Below are 27483 nucleotides of genomic sequence, written 5' to 3'. Positions count from 1 at the left end.
GCTGCAGGGCTGTCTGTAGCTGTGACTATACACTGTGAGATGAAGGGAGTAAAAAATCTCTCTGCTGTGTCGATGAGCGCCAAAGGTTAAATATGGTGGGGGTGGGGGTGTGTGTGTGTGTGTGTATGGGGGAGACTAGCATCCACCTCATGAATTATAATGTAAGCTGTCAGAGTGAGTGTGTCTTCAGGATGGTAAGTGGCCAGTTCATGTCAGGACAAGACAGCTTGGTCCTTGATTACAATCCTGCCTGTTAGCAGCCACAGCCACACACACACTACGCATGCATGAGTTTATCCTGACCACCTACTAGAAACCAGGGTGTGGCAGATCCCACCTTCAACTCATCATGTCCTATTAATTCACATCACACCAACAGACAGTGTGTATAAAGAGGGATGACGATCATGAAATAAAAATCACCGCAACCATATAAACCATATAAATATTCTGCAACAACTTCACACACTGTCACACTGTAAATATCAGGACACTAATAACACATTTATCTACACCCTCCTCCGTCCTGTCCGTCCTAGATGTTCTCTTTCTAGACCTGTGTGTTTGTGTGTTTTAATCATGCTCGGCTGCACCTCTGTGCTGTGAGGTAGCTGTGCCTATGTCTTGTCTGCGAATAGCAAGCGACAGTCAGTACCAAACCAGAGCGGAGAGAGAGCCCCAAACAGGCGGCATGGTGGGGGGAGGTGAGAGAGGGAGAAGGAGAGCACCCCGGGTTCTTTCCATGGTGCTGGGCAAGATGTGAAGGTCATGTCGCTAAGCATCAGATCAGCTGGGCTGCTGGCCTGGGTGGGGTGCGTTTGTGTGTTTCTGGAAGACTGGTATCATGAAAAGCTCTCGAGGTATCTCAAGGTTTCTTTGTTCCATTCTGTTTGGCTAGTTGAACCCTGCAGGTTAAAGAATAAAGAGACAAGTTTTCATAGGATCACGGTTTTCAATTTCTGCCATCCCGAGGCATCTGTTTTAATGTTATTCCAAAGGTGTTCCATAAATGCCCCCCATGTATGTTGTCTGCACATTGTATTACTTACAAATTCCAAATTATTTAATGTAGATGGTCCATATCTGCGATTTTTGAAGCATTTAAAAACAGAGCTCTTAATCATTTCTTATCTATTGAAAGAGATCATTTACACAGATAATAACAGTAATAATCATGTTGAATTGCCATTTAGATTTCACTTCATCATTTGGCTAAAAATCAGAGATGTTGGCAGCAATTCAGATGGCTGGTACCAAGCTAGCATACTTGGTTTTCCATATTTTCTTTGATAAACCCCACGGGAGAAATTCAAATAATCTATGTCTTAATTCCTGAAAGCTTTTCATCTGACAGCAGCAAAATGAAGTACAATGCAAGACAGCATGGTGAAATCACATTACAGCAACTTGAGAAACAGTTATATTGACTAGAACGGATCATATTGTACCTACAAAAGGCTCTATTGTGAGTCACAGAATAAGAAAAACAAGGATGAGGAAAAGAAAACACGATTGACTGCAAATAAAACAGGATCCCTTCTACATTTGGCAGTTGAGGCTACCTTGATACCTCAACTCTTTTCATAAAAGTTCCCTCGGAGTGCGAGGTGAACATTTGTATTTGTGTGCGTGCATCTGGAGGTGTGTGTGTGAGACTGAACTTGTCAGTGAATCATCAAGTCTCCTCTCTACCAGTTCAATAAATAACCATTCCCAAAAATGCCCGCTTTACTCACAGGTCAATTTCCCCTGCGGTCTGACAGAGAGGACTCCCCAGGGAGAAGCGAATGAGTCAAGGCGCACAGGCTGCTTTCCAATACACAGACTGGAGCTGCAGAGGAACCAGTGCCGTGTGACTCATCATTCACCCAAATATTCCTCCATCTTACCTAAGATCTGCCTGCTGCTGCGACCCTCTGTTTGAAAAATGTTTCGTCTCCCAAAAATCCCTATTTTTGTTTAAGGCAAGCACTTACAATTCTATTTATTATACAGTAATGCATCATGGGTGATATGTACATTTGTATAACTTTGCATTACTCATGCACTGTACATAATGTATAAATACATTTAAAATACTGTGAATGCTCAGTTGTGCACCAAACTTTGTGGAAAAGGTGACATTAAGAAACTCTCTAGTCTTACCTGCAGCTGATAAGCTCGTATTGATTTACAGTGGATTCCCTCCAAACATGTCAGTACTTATTGCTGAAAGATGCAGCTGCTGATAAGATAATTGAAGGGAGAGGTTCACCGACTGTTCTACATCATGTATTTATGTTGGTGAAAGAAAGGTCACAGAGGGAATGAGAATACATCCTGTAGCGTTGTGTGCCATACCATCTAACAGGTGACGACAGGTGTAGGTGGTAGCAGGCTGACGGCAGTAAAACACAACTGGGGTCACGTGGAGGTCGGGGTCCTAACACTCTCACGGAGATCACTGCCTGACCAGTACAAGTCATCCCCCCCCCCCCCCCCCACACACACACAAACTAGATAGAGAGTAGCTCATTGAAATTTTCCCTGATGTCAGAGTGAAACATCTCATAAAGGTGAATGAGTGTATTCCTGGTGTGTGAGATATACTCTCCTATTACAGCAAAGCTGAAATAGCTCAGCATATTAATAAACTTATTTATATGTTCTACTTAACTATCATTCACAAACATGCGCACAACATATTCTCATTTCAAATCTGCAAAGAGAAAATGAAAATGAATATTAAATCATGTGTGCAGGATAGAAATGACCAGAAAATGAGGGAAGATTGAGACTTGATTGTGATTGAAGTCCTTGTATCTTTAATACTATCAATCAACATTTCAGCACATATTGTCTTCTGCAGGATAAAAGCTGGTAATAATGTGACTGACATATATAACATATAGCAGAGGTGATTCAAATCAACAAGCTCACAGAGCAATCAACATGAATATAGAATTAGCATCTATAGAGAAGTCATTCATTAACAGGCCTCCAACATCAACATGTTCACACTGTTGGAACCATCTACCTGTAAGCAAGCGTCTCAGTGGATTAAGGATGCATTTTTCCCTTAGTTCTTCATCAATTTCCTTCTCTCAACTATCTAAACCTTCTCACAAGTATATGTATATACAGTATATATCACTGGGACTTTATCCATTTGTGCAGTCAGCTTTTATATACTGTATGTATCTGTCTATGGTATCCACAGCACTTCAAACTTGGTGGCAGCACAGTCAGCCGGGCCGTGTAAAAACACAGCTGGGAGACGTGTCTCTGTGGCTTTGTCCAAGCAGAAAGCTTCATCTGCCTTTCAGGGCAGCGCAGAGGGAGTGATGTTCACACATTAGTGTGTGACCTCCGCTGGTTGACAATGTGAGATCGAGCCACAGGCTGCAGGGAAAACGTGTTGCATTTGGATCGGAGCTCTAGCACAAAGGTATACACACACACACACACACACACACACACACACACACACACACACACACGGTTTTCAGAGTGCTAGAAAACACAAATGTGCACTCTTGCACACACGCGCAAATGCCCAAACACACACAAACATTTTTGACACCTGCTTTCAAAGCCCCTAAAAATCACACAAGTGCACGGACACACGTATGAGCATGCGCAAATACACACACAGATAATGTGTCTTGATAACATTATGGATGGATGAGTGAGCAGCTCCATAGAACAGTGATTACTGGCTGCTGTGTGTGAAAGGAAATAGATTAGTCACTGTCTCAGCTCTCTCCCCTTTAATAACACAACATATAAACACTCCTTCATGCTGTCTGAGTGGAAAAAATAAACTCAAAATTCAATGTTAGGCTCCAAGGAAACTGCTTTTAATAGAGAGTGTAGCATAAAAGTGCAAATAATATGAATTACTCTGATATCCTCTTCATCATCATAAATGCATCTGTTTTAGTTTATAAAAACAAACAGAAAAAACATGTTTGAAAAAAAAAAGTAAGACTGAAAATCATCAAGGCTATTATTATAGTCACATTTATGTCACCTGTTCTTTTGTGCATCTTCCTCAAAACGTCTCACAAGCCTGCTGTGAATGTGTCCTGAAAGAATAATTTTACAGAAAGTGTTTTTTAAAAAAAAAAAAAGTAAAGAAAATAGACTGCAGCAGCTTTGCCGTTGTCCTTGAAAGACACAAAATGCTAGGAGAGGAGAGGTTGAATGGAAAAATGGACCTTCCTTTGTGTGCACTTCAGGTGTTAGTGCTGCTCTCTCCCATCACAGGTGCATTCTGGGCAGATGGGAGATGAACCCTGACCTCGAGCAATTCTTATAAAATCTATTTTTTCTTCTTCGCAGAGATACACAGGCAGATAGGCGGACACATGGACAGACAGATGATGGGCAGAAAAAATAGCAGCGGTTAGTGACAGCAGTCCAGCTGTTTCCCCTGATTAATACTGTATAAACAGCACCATTTTTCAATTCAGAAAACCATTGTCACACAAGCCGAGAACAATCAGATTAACTGATTTGTTGATGGAAGGAGTTATAATCCCTAAATGGGTGATGGTGAAGTTGGTAATGACATTGACATTATTTTCCCTCACTATCGACACAACAGCATGATGCTGATGAGCGTGACGCCTCACCTAATCCCACTCGAGCACTGAAGACAAGTCGTCTGACAGCCGACATGCGCACGCACGCAGAGGTGTTGGAGAGACAGCAGCAACAAAGGGTCTTGTTTATTAACAGAGCTTGTGAGGCGACAAATGAAGCATGAAATGAGTATCTCGCACGCAACACAGACATACCAGGTATTGTATGGCGAGGGCATGGAGAGAAAGAGGGAGACCAACCTGTGTTACGTCAAGAAAACGCTCACAAACATACAGATAAAAAGAATCAATTTCATGGGTCGTGATGGTAAACAGTGTGTAGAGGCATCTGTACAACAGATTGTGTGACCCAGTTTATACAGGCTGCGTGCTGGTGTGTGCGCCAATCAGTTAGTCCTCGGGTTAAAGCTGCAACCTTTACTGCAAATCACTAATTCGTGATACAAAGAAATAATGAAAAATGTGCTGTTGTTTTTGGAGGATAATGCAGACCATCCTTTCACATTGCATCTTAACCAGGGCCTATGAAAGATTTTTCATTAGTTTTCAGTGAAACAGGGTTAAAGTCTGAGGTGGCATCCTGTGACAGTAGGTCACCTGGCCTGTCTTAGTGTCCATGAGCAAGAAACTGAGATTAGGGCACCGAAACCTGTGTTGATCTCCTTATGAAGTGAAAAAAAGAACCTCCCTTACGGGATCAACAGTGTCACAGAGCAAGTCTTTGCTGTGCTGCAATGAAATGGTTGGTAGAGGGGTGTGACACAGGGACAGAGGACTCTGAGTGTAATGCTGCCATCTATAGGTAGAAGAAGGCTCCACTGATACCTCTGCAGACAACACGCTCTCTCCTTCCTCTCATACGTGAGCATATGTCAAAATCAGTCTCCTGCCTACACCACAACCCTGTCAACCTGATCCCACATGTAATATGGAGTTACATACACACACAGCTCATTAAAAAACTTAAATGTCCACACTGCAGCTTATCACCCCCCCCTTCCCTAACAAAAGTTGACCATACATGACCTCCAGGCCACTGCTGATTGGCATTTAGTTGCCCTGTTGGCACTGGCCAGCCTCTCACCTGGCAGACTCCCTGCCAGCAGGTAAAAAAGCAGAGGGCATCATTCAGAGGTCCCTCACCCTGTCACTTATCTGCTGCTACTACTACTACTACACATACACACACACTTCCTGCCTTCAGAGGAGTGAACGTACACACAGTATCCACAAACTCATGTGAACTCACAGACATCACGTCTCATCTGGCTCCGTACATGAAAGCAGCTGAATATTAATTTCCCTTTGCTGTCAAAACTAGCCAGGTTTGATGGATATAGCCGACATGCCTATCGTAAAGATAAAAATGGAAGAGCGCTTACTGTACAACAGAACAATGCAAGGGAGGTCTGGAGAAGACTGAAAACAATCTCAGGACATAGCAAAGGCAGTAGGAGGGGCCCAGAACCTGGAGACCTGGAATGGGCAAATGAACTGAATCTGTTTTTTGACAGATTCGGTTCTGGCCCCGCTCCCTCCCCCACCCACCAGAGTACAGACCAGTCGGCGTCCCAATCACACCCTCTCTGGCTAATACACTCCTCCTCACACCAATCCACTCCACTCCATTCTACACTCAAGGAAATTGAAAACCCCTCCCCCTGTCTTCCTCAACTGGGGCCAGCCCCACTTCAGTCTCTCCCTAACAGCCGACCAGGTGAGGAAGGAACTCAGGAAGGTCAAGGAAAGAAAGGCTACAGGTCCAGATGGCACCAGATCCAGACTGCTCAAGGACTGTGCAGACCAACTATGTAAGGCGGTTCTGCACATTTTCAATCTGAGCCTTAGTCTGGAGAAAGTCCCAGCCCTGTGGAAAATTTCCTGTGTGGTTCCAGTACCGAAGACTGTACACCCCAGGGGGCCCAACCACTTCAGACTGGTGGCCTTAACTTCTCACCTGATGAAGAACATGGAAAGGATCATACTCATCCACCTCTGACCCCCGGTGAGTTCAAAGCTGTACTCCCTGCAATTCACCTATCAACCAGGTATTGGGGTGGATGACGCAGTCATCAACCTACTGCACAGATCCCTCTCACACCTGTGAGGGTCATGTTTTTTGACTTTTCCAGTGCCTTCAATACTACTCTCCTTTTCTGTTCACCCTGTACACATCGGACTTCAGATATAACATGGGTAACTGTCACCTCCAGAAGTTTGCTGATGATACAGCCATCACTGGATACATATCAGAACGGAATGAGCAGGAGTACAGGGAGGTCATCAAGGACTCGACTCGACTGGAGTGAGCTCAATCATCTTCATTTAAATGCAAGCAAAAGAAGATGGCGTGTATTCTGGGGCATCTTCCACAGGAAGATGCCCCAGAATACACCGGTGAACATCCAAGGATGGGATATTGAGATGGTGAGAGTGTACAAATATCTGGGTGTTGACCTCAACAGTAAACTGGGCTGGTCAGACAACACGGATGCCCTGTACAAAAAGGGCCAAAGTCCAAAGTTTCCAATAACTGAGGAGACTAAGGCTTTTGGAGTATGCATGACACTGTTAAGAACATTTTAAGACACTGGTGGCATCAGCGATTGTTTATGCAGTGGTCTGCTGGGGATTTGGAAGCACGGAGAGGGACAGGGAAAGACTGAATAAACTCTTCAAGATGGCTAGCTCTGTCTTGGACTGTCCTCTAGATTCCATGGAGGAGGTGGGTGAGAGGAGGATGATAGCCAAGCTGTCGTCAATCCTTGACAACACCTCCCATCCCCAGCATGAGACCATGGGGGCCTTAAGCAGCTCCTTCAGCAACAGACTACACCCGCAGTGTAAGACGGAGCACTACTGTGGGTCCTTCATCCCGACGGCAGTCAGACTGGTAGCATTCTGTAACATTGATGTTGTCTCTGTCATCACCCACCACTTGTAACATAGCAGCTACTTAGCACAATATATCTCAGTCAATATATTGTATCCATTCATTTTTCATTTATCTAACAGCATATTTATTGTCTTTTACTTATCATCATATTCATGTGATAGGTATGTATAGTGTAGATGTGTATATACTGTGCTTAGTTTTTTTACTTAGTTTTTATTCATCTTTTATCTTATTTATCTTATTTTTCTTCTAATTTTGAGCTGCTGTAACATGTGAATTTCCCCTCAATTAAGTTCATTCATTCATTCATTCATTCATTCATTCATTCATTCATTCATCATCAGAGTTGAATTAATCACAGTGTGGCTGATGTACATCATGTAGCGGGTAGAGAAAGCCTTTCTGGAGAATGACTGATAGCTAAAGTGAAGGCAGCTAACTGGAAGTTTAAGGTAAAATCACACTGTCAGTGGGGAAGGAAATTGGCTGTGTTTAATTTATGCTCTCTGGATGATTCCTGGCTGAAGTTACAAGATGAGAGTCGGCATATATACAGTTTTTTTTGTTTCTTACGGAATATTAGTCACAAACAAGGAGTGGAAAAACAAAGCAGCAGGCTTGAAAGGAAATTTGAAAATGATTTGATGTATTAAAATCAAATATTCTTTTTAGAGCTTTCATGCTGTGCTGGTCTGTACCACATCATTTTACTGCTGCGACTGCCAGTGAGCCATCTTCAAGAGAAATTCACCATGTAACTACGCTTTTGTCCAAGTGATACAAAAGCTGCCCCTGGTTAATCAAAGCTTCTGTTGACACAGGAAGTCTATGGGAGGACACCATGACAGAGGGGTTCAGTGTGTATCTGTGTGTGTGTGTGTGTGTGTGGAAGGGTGATCCACTTGTACTCACACTGCCTCTCTTTTCTTTGTGTGACAGACAAAGCCGATAGCACCCCGTCTATCTGGAAAGATAGGATCATTATATAAACAGCACCCTGACATTATTGACACTACGTTTGTGTGTGTGTGTGCGTGACTGACAGAGAGAGAGAGTACGGAGAAGGAAAAGTGAATGTGTGTTAGAAGTAAGTGCCTGCAGAGTCAGTATGCTTCAAACGATGTGCCTGTCCACCATGTGATTGTTGACAATAAGAAAAATATAAAAAATTGCCAGTCTTATTTAAGTATATATGAAAGAACTAAGAAGTTTAGGATCGTCATGGATACATTATACTTGGCCACTGTTTACAATCTGTCTGTTTTAGCTTGAACACACCCACGTCACAAATTCAAAAAATGCATTCTTTCAACTTGTAGTTGGGGGCGATGGAGTGTCCCAGGCTACGTGTATGCGATTTTTAGGGTTTAAGTAGACAAAACTGGATTTTCTCTGGAAAAAGAAAAGGAACCTTTGTTGCAATGAACACTACAAAATGGGACCAGTATCAATAATCAGTGTAGAGAGCGACAGTGTAATTTCCTATCTAAGAAAAGTGGATTTAGTGTTAAGTTACTCTTAAAAAACCAAACCATACATTTACTGCACCTATATTTCAATGTAACCACAGAGACTCTCTTATACCTGTTGCTTCATTCCCAAGGGTAGTGGTAGCGACTCTTGCTGGCATAATGTCACAATATCACACCTTGCCAGGAGCCGGTAGCATGATTGTCAATGGCAGCAAAATCCTTCTTCTCCGGAAAAGCTGCTCTCAAATCCTGTGCACAGCCTGGCAATAAAGAACCAAAGAAATGTAGAATCCATGTTAGCCCCTACTGCTGGTGCAAGGGCAGATTCTAGGCCCTAAATACAGAATAATGAGGCATTAAAGTCTGGGGCTGAGGAGGGTAATAAGAATGAAAGAGGGAGGGGGGTTGTGAGGAGGGTATGACGGGAAAAGGGACAATAGTTTCCTGAGGAAAGAAAGAGTGAGGGAAAGAACGAGGGGGGAGAAGGAGAGATAAGACTGGTGGCTTATCCTAGTTACTGGGGACGGATTAAGTGATGTGCCACTTTGGTTTGGTGAATATGTGTGCGCGCGCACACACACACACACACAAACAAACAGTCCTGCTCAGTCTCTAAGATGTTTGCACACCCTTTCTCTCATTCGATCACCCTCTGAGAGACACACACATCCAGGCATGTGCTGAGAGGGGTTAAGGAGCTGCGTTGCCCTCTGAGCCAGTCTTACTGGGCTGTAATGACTTTAGAGGATGTCGGATTCTTTTTATCCACCAGTGTAATATAATAAAGCAGAAAGGAGGGAGCTATCTTCTTCAAGCTGCCTCCATAGGCCTCAGTGGACTGTCTCTCCCTCTCCTCTTCTCTCTACCTTCCTCACTTCACCCATCCCTGTCTCACTCTCTGCCCCCTGCTCCCAGATTAAAGGCTGTGTCCTTGATGACTTTGACCTCTTTCATTCGTTCTCTTTCCTTACTCTCTGTCTTCATTGTGGTGTTTGGTTTGTTGAGCCCTCTGCTCTCCTTTTTTGTTCCTTTTTTTTTTTTCCAGGGCTCCTCTCCTCTTCTGGTGTCAGCCATGACAGTGTAGGGTGCTTGCACTGCCCCACCCTCAGTCACGTGCTGTGACAGCCTGAGTTTCATTCCAGACACTTGGGTCAGGTCCCCCGCTGCTTCATGGCCCTTTGGTTATCTCTACACTCTCCGAAGTCCTACCACCCTTTGTATTCCTTCTTTCTGTCTGTCTTTGTCTGTGGGTGCTGGATGAAACAACACCCTGGGGGTCAAATGGAGACAGCATACTCAGTGTTGCTAAGATCAAGTACAAAGTCATTTAAGTACATGTAATCCTAGTTCACGAAACATTATAAAACTTAAATTATTTTTATTTAATTTTGTCTTTTCCACAACAGGATCTTAACGACTGATAACCTGAAGCTTCCCAGGACTCATCTTTTAAGAAACTGTAAGGTTTTGGTGCTAGATGGTGTTTTAACAACTGTGACGTTTCAGATGTTCTGTAAACAAGTGCAGTTTGTCGCATAACTTTTATGTGATCCAGCGCTGATCAAGTCTTCAAGATAAAGGTGTCACAAACTACACACACACGTAAAATAACATAAAAACATATTTCCCCCCTTCATTAGCAGTGTCTAATCATACTTGTTTGGTTTGATTTGACAAGTCTCGAGATTTTCACACTTTCACACATGTAACACAGATCTCCTTCTTACCCACCTCTCACTCCCTTCCTGTTTCCTCCTCCTCCTCCTCTTCCTCTATTTAGGCTGAGGCTCCATCCATCCCACCAGTTCAGCGAGCTGTGCGTGTTTATGTGTATGGTGGTGCTGGTGATGGTGGTGGGGGGTCTAATTCAATTCACCAGCAGCCAGTTCCAGTTCACATTAACACAGTTTAATAAAAGACTATTCAATTAGCTCAAGAGCTGCGTGTGAGTGTGTGCTGCGTGCAGAAACAGAACGGTGACTGTCATTGATGGAGCCACACACTCCAATTAGGCTCACTGTCGACTTCTCACATATACGATGCCAAGTTGGCTGAGGGAAAGAGAAGAAAAAGGGGAGAGCGAAACAGCGAGGGAGAGAGAAAAGTGCAGGGCAAAAGACTCCAGCAGCGGGTGAACTCAAGAAAGAAGTAGGTACGTGTATGTGTGTCTGACTGCACGTGAATTCTACAAGTGTTTAATTTTACTTGAATTGATCCCCATTAAATCTTTACAAAGGGCAGCAGTTTGTCAAAGTCTGACACCACCGCTCACTTGCCGACACTTCTTCAGCCGGATGAGAACGAACAGCCGACAAACGGCGTTCAAATACCGAACAAAGGAGACAGTGCCGAGCTGCTAAAACATATAACATTAGGCTCTGTGGCTGACTGTCAAAGCTGTCTCTAGCGCGAGCTACAGGATGTCTGAGAGGTCTCTGGCAAGAACTCCGACAATCGCTTTTTCAGACAAACACCTGCACTTAAACGGTAGGAAAAGAGCAAGACAATTACTGTGTGTTGGCTGGGGAGCGAACATTACGGTTAGAACCCCCTCAACAATACACACACGTACACACACCCCTTTGTTTTATGCACATTTCCTGCAAACTGTTGTAGTCAACTGGGCCCAGTAATTGTCAAGGACTGGAAATCAATAGTGGCGCATTGTGAGGCGTGAGCAGCCATCTTCTAACCTCGCACCATGCAGCTGTCTCCCCCAATCAAAGCCGGGCCGGTTACCACGGCAACCTCAATCCCATGTCTTTCACAGTAATAAGGCGGGAAAAGAAAGGCACGGCACTGAAGGTGCAGGGTTGAAATGGAGCAGGAGGAGGAGGAGGAGGAGGAGGAGGAGAAGGGAGTGAAAATAGAGAATTTTGTTAAAAAATATAAAATATAAATGACTGGAGCTGAGAGTTTCAGCAGTGACGCATGTTTGCGACGAGACTCATTCAGATCGAACAAACCTCGGCTTCCTTAAAAAAAAACAACCAAACCTTCCATCAAGATTGTGTTTATCTAATTTCACCGCCAAACTGCATTCAAAACATCTCATAAAGCTCAGCCTTCCATTTTTTTCACCCATTGTGCTCTCTTATCCTTATATTGGTGAAATATCCCTGATATTTTTGTAATTCAGCCAATTTAATTAAAGGGTGTGGGTTTCTAATAAAAGCCAAATGGCAGATAGCATTGCCTGGGCTTTTCAGGAGCTTGTTTAATCAGAGAATTGCTGAATGGGAGAAGGCAATAACAGAGTGAATAGAGGCTGGTATTTGTAAAGAAATGTCAGGGAAGGGATATGAGAGTCACTGGCTGAAACCTCTAATATGGTGCTGGCTTTAATATAGGTAATATGTGCATCATGTACTGTTGGGTTAGAGCTGCCTAATCCTTGGAGAGGAAGTGGTGTTTGTAGTTAGAGGTATTCACTGACTCACACACAATTGGACTGACAGACTGATAAGATGCACACATGCACACCCTCCTGAATCCATTTCTTCATCGTTTCATTGGTCTCAGTATTTCACTTTACTCAATTTCCATGATAGAGAATATATTGTATGGATTGGTCAATGGTGCTGTGCGTGTTATGTCGTGATCGATGCCATGGTGGCAAGCCGGAGTCAAACTGTGATCAATAGATCACTCCTCACAGCTATCATTAACAAATACACTCTACTACCACTCACATTGACTGCCACTTGTGTGAATGTACGTTTATATCCAGGAACAAGTATGTGGGCATATTATAAGTCCATTTATATTCTCTGTGTGTCTGCTGTGTGACTGTGTGCAGTATGTGTGTATGTCTGTGTGCGATAACAAGCCTCTGTCATTCCGAGGGTGGCCAACCATGTCCATATATAAGTGGAAATGCATCTTAACTGAGTCGCTCTCTTTCAAACACACACACACACACACACACACACACACACACAGAGGGAGAGGGTTAAGTGTGTGAGTACCGGTAGTGCTGTGAGCTGTAGCTCTGTGTGCTGACCTTCAGGGTTATCTGGAAGGTTCCTCCACACCTTGCTGCTAGCGCCAACCCCTGCTGTCGCCATGGTAACACAGCTAGCAGGGACAATATGTGGCCTGTCCGGTGTGTTGCTCACGTGCATGCGTCCACGCAAGCACCTTTACGTGACGACATGTATGTACACGGGTTCACTATAGTGGAAAAACACGTGAAACAGACAGATGCACACATACACGCACATATTAATACATGCTCAATTCACTATTCATCTGTCCTCCACTTCATTTATCCCTCATTTCCTTCACTCTCCTTTCCCTTCTTTCTCTTAATGAAACCATGAGCACGGCACACAATCAAGCCCCTGGGCCTGCACAGCATTGTCAGAAGGGTGCACGCGACCCCATTTTCAGTAGTGGAAGCATTATTAGCGTGTCGTGACAAGAGACCGCCATCCACCACCATATAAGACGCACACACAAGACACAAAGACACACAACCTGCAGTCTCATCACCACCGGATCACTGGGATTTATTTCAGCGACGGCAGGGGTGTGCCTGCGCAACTTGACAATAAATCAACACATCATACACTCTGGAGTGACAAGTCAAGATAATACACTCAAAAACCAAGAAAGATGGTAAGTGGAAAAGAGGGGTGGGGGTGGGGGGGGTGTTTTTCAGTGACGGTGGCTAAATAAATGGATGGATGGACAGGAGAAGGACAGAGGAAGGCAAAAAATGGACGGATTCGACATGCTCTCTCTCCTTCCTCTCTACTTCTTCTCTTCCTGCTCTGCTTTCTTTGGGTTTCTCAGCCGTGGTTCTTCAGTGAGCTCTGAAAGAGAGGGACAGACACAGGAAGGGGGGGGAGGGGGAATAAAAGAAAAGAGACAGTCAAATCAAAAAATTGACATTACTAGAACTCAAGGGGAAACTTGCAAAAAAATCAGGATGCATCATGGGAAATCCGCTGCCTCACACAAAAACACAACAGCCACAGAGTGAGGTTGCAAATTACCAAACAATGCACAGCAAATATCAATTCTACATATCTAGATTTCACAGAGGGAGCTGAGCCCATCTCTTATTTTCCTCAAACACAGTATACAGAGTATTTTCTACTACATGTAAAGCAAATATTTCTCTGCTAACTAGCAATTCAGGACACACTAGCATGGTCTTAGCTTACAGGCTACATTCATTACTGTCTTTGATTGACTGTACAGCTGGCTGTCTAGCTACATCATCATCTGTGTATAAATTAATGAATGATATGCATTCGGTTAAGTATTGTGGCTTACTGTTAGATGACAGTATGTGGAAAGATGCAGAAAATGTTTGGAGTTGATACTCAACAATGCAGACTCCTCTATTTGCATTCCAAGTTTAATATCTGTTTAATATTATTAAATTACAATTATGTAACCGACATACAGTACATGTCTAGTCTAAAAACACAGAAGAATAGAGAAAGGAAGGAACATTCTGATTCAAACTAAATTTATTTTTGGTATTGAAGAAAAACATCACAAAAACATGTTCAGTTTGTACCAAGGTACTGAGCAGATAATTCCAGGCCTCCTTAAGGGTCTCTCTCTAACTGCAGAAGCTGATTCTCTTGGCTCATTTGTGAGACACTTATCAAAGAAAAAAAAAACAATTTGATTTGAAATGAGTAGCACAAGACTTGTATTTGATCAACTGATCAATCAACATGTTCCCTCCTTAACTGTAAGAAAACCTACATGATGGATACACACTGAAGCACACAAAGGAGCTGTAGCCTTGTAGCCTGTTTTGTGTGTTGACTGTTGCTCTTGTTATAGAAAGTCTGAACTCGGTCCTGAAAGTGTTTGGCCTGTAGTTATTACAGCTGGTGTTAAACTGCATGTGGCAACACACAAAAAAAGACAAGCACTAAAGGATAGGATACACACACACAAACACACACATGTTCAAATTCTAATTCAGTGATTCTGCGCAGGTGGTCCGCAGTGGTTTATTGGTACAATAGACCTACACTTAAGATATTTTGGGCCCACTCATGACATGGCCAGAGTATTTTTCCATGGAAGAGCAACAATTGCAACAGACTCTAATCATTCAAACAAACTCCTCTGCCTGAGAAAAAACTCTAAAACTTTGAGTAAGGCACTTAAACCGCAGTTCTTCTGCATAAACCACAGCATGACTGAGTTATTTCAGTGCTTTTCAGTTACTTGCTTTTATTCTATTCCTTCAATCTACCTTAAAAATTCAAGAGAGTGTTACTGTCTTTGCTTGCTTAGTGGGACTCTGCACTGTTGCCATAGCACTAATACTGAAGTGACAGCACCAGACGAGGCAGACTACACAGACCACAGTACAGATGTAGAGAGGACGAAAGGTTGTAGTTATAGAGGCTGAAGGAAAAGAGAAGAAAGAGCCTTATTCAATGTATCAGTCCACACAAAATATGAAAGAACTGTAGAGTGGAGGAGCTGAAGTTGTGTGTGAGAGGTTTGTATTTGATTTGATTGGATTTTTTTTATTTTATTTTAAGCATTTTGTATATGCACCTTCACTGCCACCTTGCCTGTCTTGTTAAGTCTGCTGCAAATCAATTGCCTCTAAAAAGTGAAACAAAACCGAACTTGGGTGTTTACAAAGGTGTTCAAATACGGTGTTAAAAACAGCAAAATGGTGTTTCATTAGTGTAAGACATTTCCTTGCCGCCATCTTGGAGTACTACAAATGCGTCCCCCCTCCAAAAAAGCACACTATGAATTGTGGCACCAGGCAATAGCTTGGCCTGATGTCTAATTAGACAACTTGGTTTTGTCATTTCTTACACTTTAATACCAGATGAAAAAATGAATTTCCAAAACAAAAGAATTTCATGTAAAAACAGAAAAATATTCTTAATTGACAATTGTACAGCTGTGTTATAAGATTCATTCCCACTCATTCCATCATAATAATTATGTTGAAACAAAACTCTCAACAGATTAAAACTGTGACAAAAATAGCCTCTGTAGAGAAGCTATGCAAATTTGAAGTGTGTGCATCAAAACGCTTTTGAAGAGATACTGGAATACTAAAATTAGACAAGATTATTAAGGATTGTTCATGTCAGTTGATGTAGCGTATGAAACACACAATTCTGATTCTGTTTTAGAAAGCCGCCTACTATATGGTACACCTAGACACTTCCTGTGTCAACACACATACAAACACACAGTCACAGAAGGAGACACGGGGCGACCCAGGGTTAGTGAAGCATTAGCTTATGGCTGCTGGGTGGGCTAGTTGGCATGCTAACTACCTTGGCGCTCTGCTGGCAGGCAGATATGCTGGTGGGCAGGTTAGCTGTTCACTTGCCAAGTGCATCCGAGGGCATCGCAGCCTGCGCCATTGAATTGGAGATGAGCGGCAAATGTGACAAGGGGAATTAGCTTTACTGTTCCACTCACGTTCTGAGATATAAAGGGGGGAGAGCGTGTGTCTGCATATGTGCATGAGAACACACTATTTGTTGCTCCCACTGAGTGTGCATGCAATGTGTGTGTGTACGTGCGCGCATTTGTGAGTGTGTGGCGGCAGGGTGTGTTGGTATTGCCGCACTCATATACAGCAGTGTGATGGGACATTATGCCTCATGCATAGTGTATGAAGTAGTTCCTGAATTTCAAACTGACCCCTAGCACCTCCCACAGTACACACAGTTCAATTTGGTGCCCCAGGACCACATTTGGACTGTCGCCATCCACACTTGGATAATTTAAAGACAGGAAAAGCTTTTTATGCACGACACCTTGGGCAGGGAGGGCAGCCAAATGTTCTAGCTCAAGGTCTGCATTGAATTTAAGACGACACTCAGTTACCACTTTATTAGGTACACCCAGCTACAACTGATGCAGCCCTGCAATAAACCTTTCCTTCATTGATTTTATAATGTTCAGTTTTTGTTTAAACTGTTTTAAAGTGGCACTGATCCAACCTTATGGTCATTTTGAAAGTTGATGTTTGTGGTGCTGTTAATAGTATTGTGTTATACTGAGAGATGTTCATAATATTTGTCCCCATTTATATCAGCTGGATGCTGATATTACATTTAGTCATTATATGACGTAATTATATTTTGTGGTCTTTATGTAAAAAATAAAAATGATGTGATTTGTCATTTTTTATGCTTACTGAATCAGTTCACATTAATTTGAACTCATTTTTAGACTTGTCAGTGAAAAAAGTGCAAAAGTACGATGAACAACTTCACTTCATTATCACTGACTCTTACTGAGATGGAACAATGTCTGTTGAAATCTGATTTAATAACACACAAAAACACAGATTCACACACAAATACACACGGCATACAGACACATACAGACAAACACTAGTTTTCTTCCACCTGGCAGTTTCTATCCAATTAGTAAGCAGTGTGAGGAGAAGATAGATTGTTGTGTTCGTTTGGCTAGGAGTCAACTTTGAACGGCGGCAGCATAAAAGCAACAGTGTATACACGCTGGGTATGTTCACACTTCCAGTCATAAGCTAATGGGCAACATACAGACAGCTGAACCACATGTAAGCACACATCTGCACAAGACACTAACTCACATACACACATGCGCACAAACACACTTGACTTGCTCACTTGCCTTTTCTCTGTGAAAAACAAAAATAATAGACAAGTAGAAAATCAATAACTGTCTTCTCTGCTCAGTGCTAACAGCACTCAGTTCTCTCCCTCTCTCTGGAGGGACGGAGACAGTTGCCAGGCAAGACTGTCAATCAGACCCTCGTAGAGTGGCCGTGGCTATGGTTGCTTTATAAACACACAGACATTCACTGATTACACAGTCGGTAAGACAGCCAGACAGTCAATTAGTCAGTCAGTTGAGGAAGCTTCTTAGTCAGTCAGTGGGTTGGTTACATGCACAGGAGCGTCTAAACTGTTCATTCAGTCTGTTTGTATGTTGGTCAGTCAGACTTTTGGTTGCTTGGGTGCATTGACTGACTCGACCATTTGAATAGGTGCATTCAATTGCCAAGTCCGTAAATCATCAGCCAAGTTGAAAATAGAGTGATTATGTTAATTTATTTAATACAGTCACTAACGTAATTTGGTGAACAGTCAGTTGTTAAATGAGCTGGCTATGAAGACCTGTTTTTTTTTGTTTGTTTGTTTGTTTGTTTTTGTTGGAGTGAGCAGACAATCCACAGAGCAGAGAAGAGCAGAGAATTTTCCAGAAGTGTGGAAGTAACCGGAAAACATAAATGTTCAATGTTGTAATTTTGCTACCCTGATTTTTATTGATTTTTTTTTTTGAGTATACATTTACACTGGATTTAAATATCCCCCCCAGACACACTGTTAGACATAAAATACTAAGCATTTAACATTTTAATTTTGTTCATTCAGAGATATATTTCATTTTCAAACTACAAGGAAAGACCTAAAAGTACATCTACACCATGCATGATGTGAGTACAAGTGAGTATTTCATACCCTAACTGTGTGTGGAGTTTCATTTCAATGTTTAATGGGAACCATCTGAGTGTCCCAGCATATATTCCAAATCATTATTTAAAAACAAAGCAAAAAAATATATTTTAAGTGATCCCAACATTCTACTCAACGTCAAATCATCGCCATGTAATAGTACTTGCCTATGAAAGATTATCATGATTTTAACTGACACATTTAGCACTACTGCATACAGACATAAAACTGCCTTACACCCCCTACCCTCAAAGAATTATAATAATAATTTTAAATCTTAGCATACGCATAAACTAAAGATCAATTGAACCCGTTTAAGCGACAATGACCAGCTACCGCATCTAAAAAAAACTGATGATGAAGATAATAATGACCATTCTAACCAGACCTGCAAGACTAAATGAACATCCCAGTCTTCACCTCCCTTTGTCACAATTTTCCCAGACACCATATCTGTACCCAAATGAAGCAAGACACATGACAGTTCAAATCCGGCAGGAGGGAATCGATCACATGTTACAGAGATGGCAGTCAGTGGAGTGTAGCAGCGTGGATGAGATGTTTAACTGGATGCTGATGGAGTGTTATATAGATCTGAGAGAGAGAGAGACTGTTGGAGGACAGGGGACGGTGGGTGGGTGGGGTAATCTTTATGTGGCCTGTGACTTCATGGGGTGGTCCCTCTGGAGATAATGGATGTGAAGGAGAGGTGGGATGGAAGGAGGGAAAGAGATGGAAATACCTGAGCTAGTGTGTGTGTGTGTGTGTGTGTATGTGTGCGCCATATGTATGGTTATATGATATTCACATGTGTATGTCAATATTATATTTTCATGTGTGCTATGAAATTAAGATAAAAATCAAAACTATGAGGAAGGTCATTTAAATAATAACAGTGATTTATAGAATGAAAATGGTAGAGAAAAAATATATACTTTATATTAGTATTGGTATAATTTTACAGCGAGTAGCAATCACACAAAAGCTATAATCAGTGTAGGTGGTATTCTAGTATTCTATAAAGGAGATATCAATAACAGGGATATTATAATGTCTGGATCTTTGTATGTGTGTGGTTGCATGTCTAAAAGTAATGCTTGTGTGTGTGCTGCAGGACCAGATTGCTGCTGAAAAGAGTGGCTCTGTTATCAGATTAGAGTTAGCAGGCAGGCCAAGGCTCACAGTGGGGTTCACCACCTGCTACTACTGATATCTACACACACTCACATAGAGATCATTCTTTTTATTTCCTCTCTGTTATAAAAATAAAAATCAGACATTTTTATTTTGTCTGGTCTTTTTTTTCCTCTCTCCAACAACACTGATTGACAGTGCCTGCTCCTCTCCTCGTTCTTCCTTCCTGCGATACTTTCTGTCACTATGTCATCCCTCCGACTGACAGAACCTCTTCTCTTCTTTTTATTCATCCGCTCTACATGCCTTCCGTCATCCACTCATTTCTGTTGTATCTCTCTCTTACAGTCTTCTATTAACCCTTCCTCACTGACAGGCGCTCCTAAGCCTCCTTCTCCCCCGTTTTTCCTCCCTTTCATCAGTCTCCATCCATTTCCCCATTGACGGGCATCTTCTATTCCTATTTCAGACCCGCTACAAAGACTCATCCCTCGTTTTTTTTCTCTCTTTTGCTGGAAGTGGCAGAATTCCTCCTTTTCCTATCAATCAACTTCTTCACCTGGACAAACTGAACAGATTTGAATAAGACGTCATGATTTTTTTTGTAGCTGGGATTTACTGTGGCTGCAAGACGGGGGAAATAGCAGAGTGAAATAGCCAGCCATTACTAAAGCCGTTCAGTACTTTTTTTATGGGCAATGGAGGTCTAAACAGTTTGTTAGGACTGAATGTTGTCTGAGAGGTGCTTAAGATGCTGCTGGCACCACATTTAGAAATGGATGGCTCCCTGCAAATATGTTTGTGAATCAGTTTGTGGTTAAAAGTGGCCGGTGAGGAAAATGTCATCTGAAATGATTTGAACAAGTTGGGGAATAGCTCTACACAGATACACAAGATGCACAGCTACTGACACACATACACAGATGCACACATGCACAGATATGCAACACACACACACACACACACACACACACACACACACACACACACACACAAACACACAGCGCGACTGATGGAGGTGACATTAAGAGAGAAAACCACAGCACTTAAACACGACAGGATCCATCTGCAAACCCACACACTCCAAACACCTGGCTATTTTCTATCACACACACAAGCACATTATTTTCTTTTTTTAATCCCTTTTTTCTTTGTTCTTTACTTTGTCCTCCATAAGTACAGCTGTAAGGGCCTTAAAAGGAGATGAGAAGAAGGGATGGTAGACACATTTTGCTCTCCACTCTGCATTAGGACTACCATTGATGCATAATGCATTCCCTGTCTCTAAACTCTAATGTTGACCATCATCACTGCATATCTTACCTTATTTTACTAGGATTGCAGCTAACAATTATTTTCATTTTCGACTAATCTATTGATTTATTTTTGAACTGTTTAGACTATAAAATGTCAGAAAATACATTACACATTAATGCACACATCTTCCCAATGGTGGAAAATAGGTTTCTGGTCATTCATCTCACTGGCTGATACCAAGCACTTTAACACTAACAGTGCTTTAGGAAATAATACATTTACATTGTGACAGGACATTTTTAAGCACTGCTGTGGATAAACAATGAGGTTTTTGTTTGCTTTTACTTTGTCACATCATAAGTCATTCCTATGCATATATAATCCTATATCCCATCATTTATAGCAACTCTTTTGTGACTTCTCTTTATTTTCCAATGGTTGTTCCCTCTAGTCCCTGCGTGACTTTTTTTGGCACTATTTTCTGTCTCCCCTTGGTGATTTTCTGTTCAGCTTACACCTTTCATTTTCTTTTGCTAACCTTACACAGGGTCAAGGTTTGTATAGTACAAAATGTTGACATGCGCAACATCATGATCTACAACACTAGTTCTGCTCACACATGTAAACCGGCTGTCACTCAACACTGTCAAGCATGTACGTTACAAGTTGCTTTATGAAAGAATTCTTATGGGATGGCAGGAAACTAAAGTCTCCCTTTCCCTACTGTGAGGAAGTTCAGGCCTCATGTCACGAGTGAGCTAATCATTAACATGCTAATCTATCAGTCGTTCTTTCTACCCTTGATGTCTACTTTCATTGTCAATTTTCACATCAGTCAGGGTAACAACAACTGTGTCATAGTGGTGTAGAATTAACTATGTGGTAAGTTTTGAGGCTGTAGTTGTAGTGTATTGGACTGCAATATATAATAAAAGGTGTTTCTAAATTTTACCATTTGCATGCTATCAGCCCCCTGCCAGGGCCCTCAACACCATACAAGTATATTTCTTACCAGTTGGAAACACTGGTGCCAATTTAAAACTGTAACCACACTGTTGCAGAGCACAGATTTCTGATTATTTTCAAAAATAACACCATATGCCTTTGTACAAATCCACCTGTTCCACACACTATTTGTTACAGCAATGCTCCATGTATTCAGTAATCAAGGCAGAAACAGAGTGGCACTTAACCTAACATCTCAGAGGCCAGCACACGCTCACACACACTTATACATCAGGGTGAAAAAAATACTGCGTTCAGGAGAACGTCGGGTTCAAGAACGTTAAGTATGTGGAGTAAAGTGGCAAGTGTTGCTCCAATACTATTAGCCCCGGCCGATGGTTTTAAAAGTCATAGCAATAGCATTAGCATTCTGCAAATGGTTGGCGCTGTAGCCTTGTGGAGGGTTGTGGAGGAGGGCGGGGGGGGAGATACTTAAAGTAGTAAGTGGTGGTTTAAGAAACGTTTGTTCTTGAATGTGACTTTGAGGACAGCCGTGTTTTGTTTCACCGAGCAGGAGGTTGAAAGAGAGAATAGATGATGAGAGTTAAAGGGTGAGCTCATAAACCATTCTCATGGGTTTACACTCCCGCAAACACACATATGCAAGTGCACAAAAACACATAGAATATAAAAACTCCCAATGACAATGACCATACAGTGACGGTATATAAGATACCATCTAACGTCACACCAAATAGAGACAAACCCCACAAACCTTTGGTGAGCTGACATTTATCCTGCTTACACTCACCACACACACACACACACACACACACACACACATATATGCACACATAAGGTCCCATATACATGACAATGGTCCAACTAGAGACATTGACAGGGGAGGGACAGGGAAGTGATAGCAGGGAGGAGGTGCAAGGCCATATCCTGAAGCAACTGTCGTTAATGGATGGCAGAGGGCAGAATGTGTGAAAAATGTGTGTGTGCATGCATGAATCATAAAACATAAAAGAATTTTTTGAGTGACACATAAGGAAGCCTGTGCCACTGTAGATAGTGAGTTGGGTGAACTTCAAGCGGGAGACAGAAAAAGTGAGATAGATACTCTAGTGATGTTCAGATCAAGACACTGGCAGAAAAAAGACAGATAAGCAGACAGCTGGTTTCACTGGCAGATTGATTGACAAACATAGACAGGCTGACGGAGAGTAACAGATATATACAGTAAAGTCTACATGAATTAACTCTAGAAAGTCACACATGTCAGTGGGAGCTGGGCAGAATGCAGGACTGACCCCAAACTGGACAGTTTGGGACTACTGCAGTGATTCATGCATTGCTGTGTACACAGGATGTATTTATCTTTAAGCGTGGGCTCACAATTTTTCAAGTCTGTCTTAAAATAACAGTAAGGTGCCCATATGAACACTGAAAGAGTTTTTGCTTGATGTAATCATTCCTCCTGTTCATACTGGCTATTAAAAGATCCTCTTAAAATGTGTTTTCAATGTAAGTGATTGAGCCCAAAATCCACATTGTGTCCACACAGTCATTTTGTGCAAAAATGCATTTAAAAGTTGATCTGAAGCTTATATGAGGCTTCAGCAGTCTGAGTTAGTCAAGCGGATATCTGCTACATTTACAGTCTTTTTAGCGTAAAATTCCCTCTTTGTGTTTCCTCAGACAGTGTTTCCCTTTTGAGCTGCGGTGGAAGTGTAGCAACAAAAAGAGGGACTTTGGCACTAAAAAGACTGTAACGTTGAAAGATATCCACTTGATTTGACTAATCTGGATGGCTGAAGCTTCATATTAACTTCAGATAAACTTTTAAATACAATTTTGCACAGAGGGAGACTTGTCGATTTGGCCCCCATCACTTACATTGTAAGTGCGTTATGAAGGGATCTTCTACTGGTCAGTATGAACAGGAGAAAAAAATGTCAATGTTCATTTGGGCACCTGACTATTGTTTTAAGACAGACGTGAAAAACTGTGAATACGTCCTTTACAACTATGGCCTGAATATGACTGGAGAGAACATAGAAAATACTGGAAAACTATGACAGATGCAGAAAGATGGTGTTTGAAAGGCATCTAGCTTGCACAGAGAGAAACAATAGAGAGAAGGATAACTATATTTAAGAAAAGGGTGAACCATAAAGTATCAACTTCAGACAAAGATTAATATTGGGGGGGGGGGGGGATACAGCATTCTCCCTTTAATCACAGGGAAGAATGCGTCTGCTTTAGAAAATCCTTACAGGCACATACAGATAACAAAAGAACAGAGTCTTTAAGCTGTCGGGAGGTTTTCACCCCCAGGCTAAAAGCTTTGCTGTCTGTTGAGTAGTCATGTTATTGTTGCACAAAGCTGAAAAATACTGCATCCAAATGTATGTTCTTTTGTAACTGACTAGCTTTTTCATCTGCACATGAACAGCCAGTTTATTTTGCTTTTTACTTAAAACAACACTGACCTCTTTCCCTCTGTAGAGTCCATCTCAAAAATATTTTGGTATGTTATTGCTGCTCTTAAATTGCAATTACAAAGTTATGAAGGGCATGTATGTCAGCTCTGTGTTTACATAATGGTATTTAAAGAGTTACATGACATATCCACCATGAAACATGTGAAGATATTTGGTTGTTGAGTTCTTTTACCTTCTGATGACACAATCATTAGTTTTTCAGAGCCAACATTTTCCAAAGAAATTTTTCATACTGTCACTCAAGTCGATATTATAGATGAGTTCAAGTCAGGTGAATGTAATTACCTACTTCACAAAAATGATCAAACCTTCTGTTCCACTATTAGAACAAGCACACATGCTCTTTGTTCAGCAAAAGGTAAAACCACCATTATTAACAGTCTAACGAAATGTTTCCTCCAGGGTCTGTAGAACATTATATTTCATAATGAAATATGATCCTGTGCTCTCTCTCTCTGTGACTAAAACTGTAGTGCATATTGCTCCCTTTTGACCCTTAACCACCTGCAGCAATGCTGAAACTTTTCCTAGTTAAACTCTTGTCCAAGTGTGCTGTGCTGCCAAGCTGCTGGCTCTGTCAGATCCATTTATAGACTGGACAGCTGCCTGCGTGTCCAGTGGGGTTTTGGGACTGCCCACTCATTGCTTTTCATTAAGTCTGACGGAGAAGGAGCCTCAGGTGGGAACTCTCCTGGTCTCCCCTCTTTTTTTGACCCAGTCTCAGTCATGCAGGGATTATTCCAAGGTGCTATTTGAGCATACACATTTAAACCCAGCATTACCAAATATTTCCATAAAAACAAAAAAAAATCATAAATCCCAAAAAAGTGACAGCTTTATGGACGCTGGTCTTTAAGTGCTAATTTATCAATTTTATGATATAACAGTTTTTTTTTCTTGTATCTCACTCAGTTTTTTTAAGTGCAGGTGTTACATTTTTCAAGAGGTGGAGTAGATTTCAGACGACAATAACTAATCTCTAGTTATTAAAAGATCTGCACTTTTTTTTTCTTCTCTATCTTCTTTTTCTGTGTGGGTTCTCACTTCCTGCTGCTTTCACTAGTACCATGTGCCTACTATTGCTCCTCCATACATGACCCTGTCCAATCCATGCCGCTTGTGTTAAAGATTAAGCAGAAGACCATAGTATAATATGGATGCAAATAATTATAGCAGCAAGAAGTTTTAAAGTAAAGCCTGACAGAGCCATTGGGAGAGTTTTCAGCTCTGAAACTACAGCTGAATATTAGGACTAGGCCTCCTAAAAGGGCCTTCCTAGGATTTTGTGTGTGATTTGGTGAGCATGTAAGCAGAACATCTTTGAATGAACATGAGAGGGATAGCACCTGCCGTGTTAGCCAAACGTAAGAGCTGACAGAGCTCCATGGCCAGCAGTGCAGATCTGAGCTAATGCACTGGCTAATGCGACAAAGTGTGCAGTGACGGGCAGTGAAAGAGGCTTTAATATGAGAAGAAGGATGCATGGAGGATGGGAACTAGGAAAGGAAGAGATGGATCAACAGTGACAGCAGCAGGAAAGATCCAAGGATGAGCAGATAACACACAAGATGGATGGATAAGTGAGAAAGAAAGGAGTGGTTATATTGGATGGAGGTAGTTTAATTCGACACTTAAATACGAGGCCTTTTACATTTACACATTTATATCTTAAATCTGGGAACATTTATGTGCCCTTTTAAATCTTAGCTTGGGATAGAGCGCTCTTCAGAAGTCTTAAAGGTCAACTTGGAAATCCAACCATTTTTAAAAGACTAGCGCGGGTCACTCTTGAGAAGCAAGATTTCATCGCTGTTAGATTATCCCAATAAAGAAAGGTTAGACAGAAAAGATTTCAGCGATAAAATGCTTCAGATCATGACTTTCCTTTCCAGCCATTTGAAATTTTAAAAAGCCACAACTGTTAGAAATATAGGAATTTCAGATAGAAAAACTATTTTTTAACATATGAATATAGTTCAGAGCTGTCTAACAGTTTGGCCTGCGATACCAGACACAGAACAGTAATTCCTATCCTCCCTTCAAAGGTAACCATAGTGCAGAGTAATGTTTGGGCTGCAGACTAATTTCTGTAAAGGAGTGGACCTCGTTCATCCACATCAGTCAAATCCATCTTCTTCCACCTGGGTAAAAGTTAAACACTTGTCATTTCTCTTCTTCAGAGGAGAGTGTAGGGTGTAAAACTGTTTGGGTTTTCAGCCCTAGTGCCTACAACACTTACAGAGGGATGGGAGGCATGTTGATACGTCTGATTAACAACTGACGATTATCGAATAATGTGTCGATTGTTTCCTTGATTAAACGATTAGTCAGAAAAATGTCAGAGAAACGACGGAAAATGACAAATGTCTTGTTTTGTCCTGACCAACAACCACACACAACCCAAAAGATATTCAGTTTACAATCAGAGAAGACTAAAGAAACCAGAAAATATTCACATTTGAGAAGCTGGAATCACAGAATTTGGACTTTTTTTCTAAAAAAGATGACAAACAATTAATCAACTATAAAAATAGTTGCCAATTATTTTAACAGTTGACAACTAAATGACTAATTGTTGCAGCTCTACGTTCAATACAGACTGACTTTCTTTTTCATTCACTTTCCCTTTTACTTACTTTCCCTCTCCTCAATGTTTTATCTCTGTTTCTTTCTCTGCCTCTCATTCACACTCATTCTGTCAAAGATATGACTGATTTAATTAAACAAATACCTCATGCCGCACAAAGAAGAGAAAAACAACTTGCCTGTATTCTGCGTTACTGTCTATTCTTTAGTTTAAAACATAAACACTCACAATCTCAACTTATACAACACACGCTCACAAAACAAAACCAAACTCATGTACAGCACAAGCACATATGCATAGCTTTATTCCCAAAGAGCACTATCCCACTGGCAAATGGATCTTTTGAACCAGTTTAAAAAGACTGATTGCTTTTATTGTGAGCCTTTGCCTTGCTTTTATCGACCATTTAAACTGCCAAATTCACCAATTGTTGTTTTGTGCCTTTTATCTACTTTGGAGCCATATCAGTGCGTTTTGTCACGATAATAATGTGCAAATTGCCCCATTCATTATTGTTTTTTGATGGAGAAATTGGGTAAAATAAGCACTTTGTAGATAAGCGTAGGGTATGAACACTATTTGCAAAAGCATCAGCAGAAAGCAGAATGCATTTCAAAGCGCTGAATGCC

General features: G+C 41.5%; 1 protein-coding gene across 2 annotated transcripts in view; it reads right to left on the bottom strand.

The window, feature by feature from the left end:
• Window positions 1–13434: 13434 nt before the first annotated feature.
• LOC122980696 (MICOS complex subunit mic25a-like) overlaps window positions 13435–27483 on the bottom strand; it is a 57969-nt gene continuing 43920 nt past the window's right edge. For both annotated transcript variants that reach the window (XM_044348970.1, XM_044348971.1), the window contains exon 8: window positions 13435–13771. In XM_044348970.1, the coding sequence (XP_044204905.1) occupies window positions 13748–13771 (24 nt within the window). In that variant the 3' untranslated portion in view covers window positions 13435–13747. The remainder of the gene's footprint in view (window positions 13772–27483) is intronic.

This window comes from Thunnus albacares, chromosome 4, assembly GCF_914725855.1.
Source record: "Thunnus albacares chromosome 4, fThuAlb1.1, whole genome shotgun sequence".
NCBI lineage: Eukaryota > Metazoa > Chordata > Actinopteri > Scombriformes > Scombridae > Thunnus > Thunnus albacares.
This window is presented reverse-complemented; position numbering and strand designations above follow the sequence as displayed.